A 12,600-nucleotide genomic window follows, 5' to 3' on the forward strand; every position below is an offset into this window, starting at 1 on the left:
TCAACCGCCTTGTGAGAGCACGATCTACGCTCGGAGCATTTTGAAATTGTTATGTTTTACATTTTTGTGTGCCAAATAGGGACTAAAATTTCTTTCAAGTTGGCAAAGCATGTATTCAAACCGTTCGAAAGCTTCCAAATTCGGCGTATTTCGCTGCACAGTTTGAAGGTGTGATGCCGTGCTGTAAGATTCGCGCCGGAGGATAAGGGCCATGAATCAATGGTTCAGAAACCCATCATCGTCGTCTCTAATCCCAAACCCTCTCTCCTCTTCCTCAGCTCCCTTCCCGGGTCGCCTCCAATGGCGTCCTCCCTCCTCCGCGCCTCGCCGCTCTCCCTCCTCTCCCGCCTGAGGCCGCTCAGCCGCAGGCCTCCCGCCTCGCACCTCCGCTGCCTCCTCCTGCTCTCCGGCTCCGCCTCGGCCCCCTCACGCTCCACGCCCACGCCCCGAACCCTAGCGGCCGCCACCGATGCGGCGACCCCGCCGGAGGAGGCGGTGGCGCCCCCCGCGGCCGAGGCGAGGCTGGAGAGGATGCAGCCTCTGCAGTGGCCCCAGCGGGACGCGCTCTGCGGCGAGCTCGGGGCGGGCGACGCGGGGCGCCGGGTCCGGCTCTGCGGCTGGGTCGCCCTCCGCCGCTCCCACGCCGGCCTCACCTTCCTCACCCTCCGCGACTCCTCCGGCATGGTCCAGGTGACCCGTTTTCGTTTCAATGCCGCTGGTTTGGTTATTGCTGCTGCAAAGTGCAAACACAAGCATCAATTCATCATCTCTTGGCTGTGAACATGTAATGTAGTTGCTGCTGCGGTTAGAGACAACTTCTGTCTATGCAGCTGACCGCCGATGATATTACATTTTTTGCTGAAGCTTTCACCACATAATTTGTGCCACCTGGAATGGTCTGTTGTGTTGATGTAGAAACCAGATACTGCATTGTAGAGTGATTTTGGCTAGTGTTTGCGGCCAGCAAAGGTCAATGTGGATTGTGGAAGCAGTACTCTATACCGACGCAACTAATATTCCCTTTTTATCGGAAAAAAAACTTCGCAGAGGCTTGTGGAGTGATAATTATTTCAAGATTGCCTGTCATAGTTATTCAAATGTTTAGTGATCTCAAGCCAGTGTTTGTTCTACTCTTTCTGCAGGTGACGACTCTGCCAGAATACCCTGAAGTTTACGCTGTTGTGAACAAGCTGAGAGTGGAATCAGTGGTTTCTGTTGAGGGGGTGGTGCGCCCGCGCCCAACAGAATCCATCAATGCAGATATGAGGACTGGGGCTATAGAGGTACTGACTAGCCTCTATCGTAATTTATTTAATGTTTTTGGGGATGAAAGAGCTAGTTAATGTGATCAGAATTGGAAATTTACACTATCTAGCATAGAAATGTTACTACTACAGTAGGGTGTAGGTTTTCTCCAAGACCTGTCTGTGTTCTTACTCTCTTATCTTTCTATTCCAAGTTGTGAACTGCAAGACACTGTTCCTTCAGTTGATCATAATGGAAATGGGATCAGGCCATCATCCCATTTCTGGAACATGCAGAATGCGTTAGAGATTAACAAAAAGGAGAGAAACCATATACGACATAGTTCATCTTTCACTGTTCGAATAATTGTTTCGTTAAGCTGTCATGAGATTTTCCATCTTTGTTTCTTGTTCCTCCAAATTGCAACATCTTTTTGTAACGATGATATCATGTTCGCACCTTGAAGGTTGCTGCAGATCATGTATCAGTGCTCAACTCGGTAACTCGTTCCCTACCTTTTCCAATCACCACTGCTGATACAGTGAAAGAAAAATTTCCGGAAGAAGTCAGATTGAGGTAAGAACCAGAATCTGTGTTCTCTGCGTATTCTCTTGTTGGCATATTGTCATATACTTGGAAGAAAGTTTTGTTGGATCCCCCAAAATATCTAGCTGCTGATTGATTATTGTCTAGCAAGTGCTTAAACTTATCACGTTTGTGCAGAATGTGATTATTTGTACATCTGAAGTTGCACATAAAATTTTAGACACCAAGATGATGCATAAGAAACTTAGGCATTGTGAACCACTTTTGCCACTGAATATTGAGACTTGGGAGCATATACTTTTGCCACTGAATATTGAGACTTGGGAGCATTGTGAACCACTTTTGCCACTGAATATTGAGACATCTGAAGTTGCACATATAATTTTAGACACCAAGATGGTGCATAAGAAACTTAGGCATGGTGAACCATTTATATTGCTATGATTTCTCAATACTTAATTTTCTGGCATCTTCTCATTAGAGCGATTTTTAATATTTGATTATTCATTGTTATCATGAAGGAGGTTTGCAGATTTAATTTAGTTGAGACACATTTTCATCATCATATCGATCATGCTAACTTGTACTAGTAGTCTATTTGAATATCATACCGCAGTCTGTCAAGTCACCCTCTAAGAGTCTGCTGGACGATGACTTATGGTACAATATTGTATTTCACTATAATTTTTTCCATTGGCTGTAATGATCATGTGTCAGATCACAACTTCGCTCTAGATAGAAATATACTTGTCAAAGATATGACTGCTCCTATTTCCCTAAATTTCATTTCCTTATTATCATTTCTTCCTCTGTTCAACTTTACGGTACCAATTTACCGCTGTCTGTTATGCTTGAATTTATTTAAATGCTGCATTCAATTTCCACCGTTTTAAGCAATGTGTGCCCTTTTTATATGAATGTCCTATCTTAAATATTACAGATTTAGGGTGCTGGACTTGCGTCGACCACAAATGCAGTCAAACTTGAGATTACGTCATAAAGTTATTAAACACATTCGTCGTTACTTGGAGGATAGGCATGATTTTGTTGAGGTATGCTAATTATATATTTTGTGCTGTTGTTTGACCGCACCATGTCCTATTTACTTCTATATGCCTGTCATTTTCAATATGGTGTCCCTGTTCTTAAAACTGCAACATAAAGATCAAGATAGTTGCTCTCGTAGTAGCTTTAATTGGCCAACCGCTACATAAGCCGCTGGGCCAAGAGGTCAACTTGTCCCTTGGGTTGCTAATTCTCCACCCACTTGTCTAACAGCACCAATTTTTATGCATCAGCCATTTTCATTAGACTAGCCACAATGGATAGTAACATACACATATTTCTAGACTATGTTACTACCTTCATAGTGGGTAGTAACTTAAGTGTGATAACATGCAAAGATTTATTTATTAGGTTATAGACTCATATTGCATTGGAACATGTGATGTTACAGTAACTAGCTAAGTTACTATAACTATCTCTCTCTTCATTAACTCATTGCCACATAAGCAAATTTGCTGAGTTGGACTCGATGTTACTGCTGAAGTTACTCCCACTGTGGCTAGTCTTACTGGCTGTATAAAGGGGACATAAATACGACTAATGTGCTGTCACCAGTAGCACTAGCACATAATGTATATGTATTGATGCAAATTGTGTGGATCGGTCATAATAGATGCAATGAGTCACTAAACTGAATGCAATGCACTGATTAGTGTAGCTTCCCTTGCAATATCTAGAATGTATACATCTCTTGGTATAATTTTTTTAATATTTTATTTAAAGTTACTACATGTTCTAAGGTAGATTGAGACTCCAATTTTATCCAAGTCTACACCAGAAGGCGCTCGGGACTATCTTGTACCTTCAAGAGTTCAGGTGAATAACCTCTGTACTTTGCAGACACAATTATAACATGGTTGTTTCCTCTATTGATGCCCACACCATTCTGTTTGGTTTGTTCTCGTACCCTTTGTAATTTTGAAAGATCTGATGCCTAATGCCATATTTGTCTGCTTTATTGTAAAAGTAACGCCAATATCAATCATTCAATCTCTACTCGCTATTAAGCACAATCACCTTCCAGGAGATGAATGTGGTTAATTTGCTGTGTTTTTCTTTTGGGCTGATGGCTGATTTTTCTGATCTAGAAAATATCTTTGGAGTTGAGTTGGCTACTTGTCTTTTAGAAGTTGCAATAGAAGTACACTTACAAACTATTTTGGAGGACTAAACTTGTTCCTATTCTATTTTGCCTAGACTCGGACATACAATGCTCTATAGTTTTGTTCTTATATACTTAATGCACTTCTGTTCCATTTGAGTATAACAATGACATTGTGGAGGTGCAGACTTATTGTGCATTAGAATTATGTTGACATTGCTTGTTAGTGTGTTAGTGGTAGGTATAGTAATTTAATAAGTAATATTTGTCAAAAGAAACTTCATAAGTAATAACTATGCAATGAAGGTTCATCATCACTTTGCCAAGTGCTTTCTGTTCCTCTGATTTCCTCCAATATGATTTCTGAAGCCAGGAACATGCTTCGCTCTTCCTCAAAGCCCTCAGCTGTTCAAGCAAATGTTGATGGCCTCTGGCTTCGAAAAATATTTTCAGATTGCAAGGTAAGTAGGTAGCACATTTGAAGGCCTGGATGTTATTATTTCATAGATATAGTTGTGTTAATGCATGGAGTATATTATTGGTGCAACTTTTTTTTATGCCAACAACTTTTCATCTTCATTTTTGTAAACTTAGCTGAATTCTTGAATTATAATACAATTAATACAAATCAATCAGAGCACAAGCATATGTGTCATGTAATGTACTCATGTCCAGCTGTCATTTAGTACTATACTAGTAGTATTGAATCAGTTAACTACTTCTGTGGAAAGCTGCACAGTTGTCTTTGTTCACTGATCTGCTTTATGGCAGATGCTTCCGGGATGAAGATCTGCGTGCAGACAGGCAACCAGAATTTACACAACTTGACATGGAGATTGCCTTTACATCAATGGAGGATATGTTGAGCTTGAATGAAGAATTGATGATACATGTATGTTGGTTTTGACCAGCTTTATGTTTTCTTTCTCTTTTTCCTGTCAGATATCTATTGTCATTGCTGTCTGTTAGTGAAATCCCTAGTTAGAAGGTAACACAGTCAGTGCCATTTATAATTCTAAAGAGGTCACAGGCACAACAACTGTATGCTCATTTTGTAGTTTAGCTGCCGAATATTAAACCATCAGTAGTAGTCTCTTAGTTCATTATTCAGAAAATATTCCCTTTTTTCTTAAGCTATTTTTGCTATTCATGGTTGATTCAGCTATGGAATATTCATATCACAGATATTTAAAGAGATAGGAGATATCAAGCTGCCTAAGTGTTTTCCAAGGCTCACCTACAACGAGGCGATGAACCGTTATGGGACAGACAGGCCTGACCTTCGGTTCGATTGGGAGCTAAAAGATGTGAGGACCTCTAATATCTTTGTAGAATGGCCTTGGTAATTGTGGTAACTATTTATTTAGTTAATTACCATCACAAATTTGAACAACTTTGTTTTGGATGAGGGGCTACTCCTTTTTTTGCATATAAAAAACAGAAGTCCTCTACTTTAATTCACAGGAGTACCGTTACTAGTATGATATTGTAGGTCTGTAGATTTTGATGCTGCTTTTACCTTGCAGCTTACATGGGAAACACACGCTGTAAACTCTTTTCTTAGTTTATTACTTGCATATTTTCTCCCTTCACTCTTGTTCTGTCAAATGCAGGCTAGTGATGTATTTTTGGGCAGTAGCTTCAAGGTTTTTGCAGATACATTAGAAAATGGTGGTGTAATAAAGGCATTATGTGTGCCTGGTGGTGCCAAAGTTTTTTCAAACACCGACCTAAAGAAGGGAACTGTTTATGCTGAGGCTTCCAAAGCTGGAGCTAAGGGCCTGCCTTTCCTCAAAGTTATGGACAATGGTAAAAAGGATAATATGTCCTTGTTATATTAGACAAAACTACATGGCCTGGCAGCAAATGATATGTTATTTATTTGTGGTACCACAGGGGAGCTTGAAGGAGTTGGTCCGTTGGTGTCAAGTCTAAAACCCGAAAAGAAAGAACACCTGTTGGAACTTTTAGATGCAAAAGCAGGTGATCTTATCCTGTTTGCCTTGGGCGAGCAGTCAACAGCTAATCAAATTCTTGGCAGGTTAAGATTGTTTATTGCTCATAAGCTGGACGTGATAGATACAGTGAGTCTCTCAAACCAAGAACTTCCGTCCTTGTATTGTAAACATATTCTTGGCATACTGATGAGACACCAAGAATAGTTCTGTTTCTGCCCTTAAAAATTTCTATTTCTTTCTGTAGTCAGCACATTCAATTCTTTGGGTGACAGATTTTCCAATGTTTGAATGGAATAGTGACGAGCAGCGATATGAGGTCAGTCTTTTAGTTTGTACTAACAAATTATAATCGGTTCGTATTCTTCTTTACTTCTACAAAACAAAAATGGGTATTCCTTAAGCCTGTGCGTGCATCACGTTAGAGAACTAGCATTTTGCTGTTTTTTTAAGAGACTGCAGTTATTTGTTGAATGTTGATTGCTGTTTAGTTGCTGATAATACACTATGAACAAACTTTGAACCTTGGTATAGTACGATACATTGTACTACGTTGTATCGCAAGAATACCCACCAATATTGGACGAATCTTAGAACTTTGTTGATGACATCCAGACATGATCTGGTATGACACGTGTTTACAAAGAGATATGTGAAGGGGAACATCAGTCGATATACAGTTTTATTTACATGCTAATGCCATTTGGATGGGCATTGGTACATAAGTATCATGGATTCATGGTTTATATTATAGTGTATGCCCAATATTCTACTGAACAGTATGGAAAGTTGCATATTTTTGTCAAAATTTATGAACTGAAGAGCCTAATTAAACTGGGTGTTCACATCTAGCTAAAAGAAAAGGTTGTATCTTATTTTCTGTTTTGTCACTACCCTTGTTCTTCTCAATTTCAAACACAGGCTCTACACCATCCTTTCACTGCACCAAATCCTGAAGATATGAATGATCTACCATCAGCTCGTGCCTTGGCTTATGATATGATTTACAATGGGGTGGAGGTACTCCTTGTTTCTCTTTTGAAGTGTGTATGCAAGTTTTAGTTTAGTTTGTTGTTTTAATGTTTCAATCTGTTTGAATCTGCAATTATGCACTACAATGTGAAGTTTATGTACCTAGATTTTTCATGTATTATCTTGATAAATAGTCATCCACGCCTCCAACAGACAAACAAGACATGAAACATACTGATATGCATCAAAGTTCAATATAATTTAGTAGTTTTATGCAAATTAAGATGATATTGTATCCCCCTGTACAAGCACTACCTGTTTTTTCTTGTGTTACATTTGTATTAGAGTGTGTTTCATGTTTCAGATGCTAAATAGTAAATACGCTTTAGTGCCCTTTTCTATTGTAGATGACTAATTGAGCAAGGTGGGCAAATGATCATATGATATATATTTGACTATGTGCATGCGTTACTGGCTTACTGCAAATGAAATCATACAGTACATCTGATGTTTTGTCCTCTTGTTCATAGATCGGAGGAGGCAGTTTGAGGATCTACAAAAGTGATGTGCAACAAAGGATTTTTGAGATCATCGGTATCTCACCTGAACAGGTTTGACTATATTTTTTTGACTTGCTCTTCATGATATTAATGTACTCTCTTCATGATAATTCAATACTGCACCAACTGAGTCCATAACCATTCAGCAACCGAGCCTTATTTGTATATCCAGTGCTGCTCTCTTTTGGCGGTGTACTTAATATTTGAAATTTCCAATGCAGGCAGAGGAAAAATTTGGCTACCTTTTGGAGTGTTTTGACATGGGTGCTCCCCCACATGGTATGATACTTCAACCACATGGCTTTCAATGTATCATGTTCTTTAGTGTAAGATAGTAGCTATGCATTCCGCTTTGTTGCTGCTTGCATGTTTCATTACACTGCTATTTCTGAAACAAGAGGCCTTCTAAAGCAATCTTATTCCTTTTCTCTAAAAGTGGCTCAATCTTGTTCTTTTGCTATATCTTGATTCTAAGGTATTTGAATAATCTTGATAAATTTCATTTTGCTTTTACTTACTAGATCTCGAACTAGGATATCACAGAAATGTTAGCCTTTGAATAAAGGCTGCCCCTCACACATTTGTTGTGAACTAATCGTTTTTTTTTTTTTTTTTTTTTGCTTTTAGTTACTAGAACTAGAATAGAATATCAAACAGAAATGTCATATTTGTCACCTCCTTAATGCAGGGGGCATTGCCTATGGGTTGGATCGTCTGGTGATGCTTTTGGCCCGCGAAAGTTCAATCCGGGATGTGATAGCTTTCCCAAAGACCACGACTGCTCAATGTTCGCTCACCAAAGCACCGTCCCCTGTGGAACCTCAGCAATTGAAGGATCTGGGCCTGCGTACTTCGTGAGGACGCCGTGCATGGATAAGGGGTGCATTATTTAGGAACAGATACATTATACACATGGGACTCAAACTGCCCCTGCACATTCTCTTTTTGCACTGTAGAGGAGAAATTTTTGACTGTAAAATGACTGGTCGGCGTTCAGACGTCGCCAAATCTTCCAGCATGGACGCAATGCGGATTATTTATTTTCTTCAAAGTTGTGGCTGCCAACGTGCAACCGTATTACTATTGACTTGAATGAACTAGGCGGCCTGGCTTTTGTAACACCACATTGGAAGTATTTGTGTGTATACCAGGTTGAATTCCTGGCTGCCAGCATTGGAAGTATTGGAGTAGCTTTGTTTGTTGCAGGGAGTTGAATTTCTGTAGCTGGTCGAGTGCGTTTTCTTGTGCAGTGCTTGTGAAACAGTCTCGCAGATAGCATCTATACATTCATCACTGGACGTTGAGACCGATCCTTTGTGTTTCGATTTTTTTTCAAAACTATCACGTTATTTATAGCAAATTCGGAAACTATAGCACTCAATGCAAAAAAATTCAAAAATATGACCTTGCCGGCCTCGTGTGGGCCGAAAAGGGAGTTTTCGGTCAGGATTTGGCCGAAATGGGCTTTTCGGCCGTGCCTTGGCCGAAGAGGTGCGTACCTTGGCCAAAATGACCTTTTTGGTTAGCAGTAGGTCGAAAAGTCCTTTTTGGTCAGCAGTAGGCTGCAAAGTTTTTGGGCCCCACCTTTTCACGTTAATGGGAGCCGAAGCAGCATGGCTCCATTCTTCGGCTTATGTTAAACCAAAATAAGTTTTGTTTCTAATTTTGGCTTATGAATACTGTGCAACCATTGCCCATCTTAGACATAGAGTCATTTAATAGGGAATCTCTCGTATGACCAGAGCTGTAACAATAATGGGCATCCAACAAGATTAGATTTTCTAGACTTCAACATGCAAGCTTTGCACAGGCCTCTGTACGTAGCCGCTAACACAGCAGAACCAAAACTCCTCTGCAGAATATCCCCAGAATGAGTTGACGGGAAAATATTGAGGGGAAAGGGTTGCGTGGAAATATTTTTTTAATGTCTAAGATGGGCAATGGTTGCACAATATTCATAAGCCGAAATTAAAAAAAATCATTTCGGCCTAACCTAAGCCGAAGAGTGGAGCCATGCAGTTTTGGCCTTCCGTTAACGTGAAAAGGTGGGCCTCAGGGACTTTTCGGCCTACTGTTGGCTAAAAAGATCTTTTCGGCTCACAGGAGGCCGACGGGGTCATAGTTTTGATTTTTTTTTCATTGGGTGCTATAGTTTCCGAATTTGCTATAAAAAAGTGATACTTCTGGAAAAAAAGAATCTTGTGTTTCACCCTTGGCATCGTGTTAATTGTATCCACCAGCCATCGGGAAATCTGCCCATGAGGATTTTGGAAACTCGCTCCTCTAAACAGAACAGATCATGTGCCGACTAGAAGAGAACAGAAACCAGATTTGCCTTGACGTGATTCAGGCTTGAGAGCATTGGTCTTGTGATCTTGTCCCGTTTTTCCGAAATTGGTCTTGTAACTGTTTGCTGCCTTTTCATCAGAAAAAAGCAAAAGAAGCACCCATCCTCCGTTGGCTTGTCAGGGGAGCAGCACCACGCCCAGATATTTGACTGTTTTCTCCAGCGACCTCTACGCCAGACTCCAGAGGCTCAGCATGGAGCCTCTAAGGGCATGGCCAATGCTCCACCGTGGAGTGATGCCCCAGCTGTCCATGTAGGTTCGGATGGTCTAGCATGCTGCTTGCAGGCCAAAGCGGCATCCTGCAAAAGAACCGGATTCCTCAGCTGAGAAAGGTATGAAAGCAAGGGAAAAAGCAAGCGAGTGAGATGTGCCCCATTCTGGGAAACAGAGCAGTGAAAACGCTGACGAGAGAGATGGAAAAGGTGCTCGCCAATGATGGCAGCTTGAGGTCACGGGTTGGGCACCGACTAGATGAAACCATCGTCCTCGCCGGTTCGTGCACATGTGGAGCATGGGGGAGCACCTAGGTGTTGCCTCCATGGTACATGCTCTGATTGTAAAGTATGCAGCATTTTCATCCACACGCCGCGCAAACAGATGTTTAAAGGCATGTACAATGGAGGCTGTTGCGCGGCTGTTGGAGATGCTCTAAGCGAGATATAGGTCCCGTTACTTGGGCTATCTTTTTCTTTGCCTAAAAAAAGAAATTCTTCTTCTTTCAGATCCGTGTAGGGCACAGCCTTCTTGTAGAGGGTTCCGATTGTAGTCGGCGATGGACGCCACCGCCGAAAACCTAAGCAATCTAAGCATAGCCGCGAACGAGCCTAGGCAGGCGACCCTGCCGCCAACCTTCGACGTGTCTGCTTCTTCTGTTCAATCCCCAGCGGCCGGGGCCTACCCCATCTGGGTCCCGCCTCCCCGGCGGCCTCCGTCTCCCTGCTAAGACAAAGAAACCCTCCGTTTCAAATTAGTTGACTTGAATCTGTCTAAATACGGATGTATCTATACTTGTTTAGTGTCTAAATATATCCGTATCTAGATAAATATGGGTCAAGTAATTTGAAACGGAGGGAATATATAGTACTTGTCATTATCTCGATGGATCATTCTGAACTTTACAAAGCACTGTAAATTAGCAGCAGCAGGCAATTGCTGAGTTTTGTTGCCTCTTCTCACGCACAATCTAACAATATTAGTAATGGTTGTACACGATCCCTTGTACTAGTACCAATTTGACATGGTTCTGTTTTATTTGCTGGTCGCAGGGAGAATGATCCTAGGTACTACGCAGAACGGCCTAAGCACGATCCAAAATTTCATGCTGAGCAGTCCATAAGAATCGCGGAGTTCGCCTTGGATTACTACATCGAGACGAAGAAGGTGCATGGTCTTTCCCAGTTAACCAGTTTACCCACCTGTTCATCGAGCACTATCCATCCATCTATCTATCTATCTATCTAGCAATTTTGGGTTGGTTGTGAACTTGTGATTTGAATTGTCATGGCCTTGTCTAATTGATAACCTTTATCATTTCTGGTGCCCAGACCAAGTTTGAGTTCTTGGAAGTCAGGCCTGTCAACTATGTGCCTACTAAATGCCGCCCTTAGATACATATCAACTTCATTGCAAAAGCCAGCCAGCAGGGATCGCCGGGACTACTCTTCTTCGCCGAGCTATATCTCTGTGGCAAAAGGAGGACTCCAAGTGGTCACTCCGTGACCTACTGCGAGCCACTGAGCGATAATTCTACCAGTGAGTTTTACTTTTTACTATTCCCTCCGATACGTATTAATTGTTGCTAATTTAGTACAAATGACGTGGATCAAGATCCCGTATCACACTAATCGTGTAGCTAGCGGTGTATATAGTGAAGTGATTGGTTTGTTGACCTGCTTGGTTGCCATGATCAGGACCGACTCGATCATTCCTCTCCTCATATACACGGTTCTGAGCAAGTGCCTACGTTGTTTGCGTTGCAGCTGGACGCAACGGCGTGGACAGACCTCGTGGCGACCCTTGGGCGACGAAGGAGAATATAGACTTAACTTACTGCTGTGCAATGTAACGTTCCAGGTATCTACGGCGGCTGTGCAATGTTGTAGACAGATTGTCGTGCTAATTAGCTAGATGATCTAGACTGAGCTAGTACATTTTACGGCTGTGGACTAAGACTGGAGGGCATGTGTCTATATAGTTTAGACAGGAAGTGTACAATATAATACTCTCTCCGTTCCTAAATATTTGTCTTTCTAGAGATTTCAACAAATGACTACATACGGAGCAAAATGAGTGAATCTACACTCTAAAATATGTCTATATACATCCGTATGTGGTAGCCTATTTGAAATCTCTAAAAAGATAAATATTTAGAAATTAAAGGAGTAGGTGCATATAAGTTGCTAGCAACATGTGGGTGGGAATGTATGGTGCAACGGTAGTCCCCAATGCGGTAGACTGCCGCAAACTTGCCACGTCGGCCATGGAGAATGAGCGGTGCTTGAGATAGAGGAGGGAGAATCCATAGAGAGGATAGGATACGATGGGGATGGAAGAGCCGTGAAGTTTCTAGGGAGGATAGGATGGGGGAAGCGGGTTCCACAAGGGGACGGTGTCGAAGGTTGATAAGAGCGAGGCCTCGTCTCGTTGATATGGCCATCGATCCTGGTAGAAGTTGGATCTTCTTATAGATTAAACTAGATGATTCCCCGCACGTTGTTGCGGGATTTATAGTAAGAAAAAATGGATATATGTTAGACAAATGAAAAATAAACCATTTGAATTTACTTGTTAAGCACATCGTATCGATG

General features: G+C 41.6%; 1 protein-coding gene across 1 annotated transcript; it reads left to right on the top strand.

The window, feature by feature from the left end:
* Positions 1-226: 226 nt before the first annotated feature.
* On the top strand, positions 227-8,635 carry LOC125542760 (tRNA synthetase class II (D, K and N) family protein). The gene is made up of 15 exons (XM_048705934.2): positions 227-690; positions 1,143-1,283; positions 1,712-1,821; positions 2,732-2,843; positions 3,601-3,672; positions 4,328-4,419; positions 4,730-4,850; positions 5,143-5,265; positions 5,572-5,767; positions 5,855-6,042; positions 6,161-6,232; positions 6,835-6,933; positions 7,416-7,496; positions 7,667-7,724; positions 8,134-8,635. The coding sequence occupies exons 1-15, from the start codon at positions 301-303 to the stop codon at positions 8,301-8,303; spliced, it is 2,025 nt and encodes a 674-aa protein (XP_048561891.2). The 5' UTR covers positions 227-300; the 3' UTR covers positions 8,304-8,635.
* Positions 8,636-12,600: the final 3,965 nt, after the last annotated feature.

The sequence above is a fragment of the Triticum urartu genome, chromosome 3A (genome assembly GCF_056163025.1).
Source record: "Triticum urartu cultivar PI428250 chromosome 3A, HENAU_Tu73, whole genome shotgun sequence".
In the NCBI taxonomy this organism is placed as follows: Eukaryota; Viridiplantae; Streptophyta; class Magnoliopsida; order Poales; family Poaceae; genus Triticum; species Triticum urartu.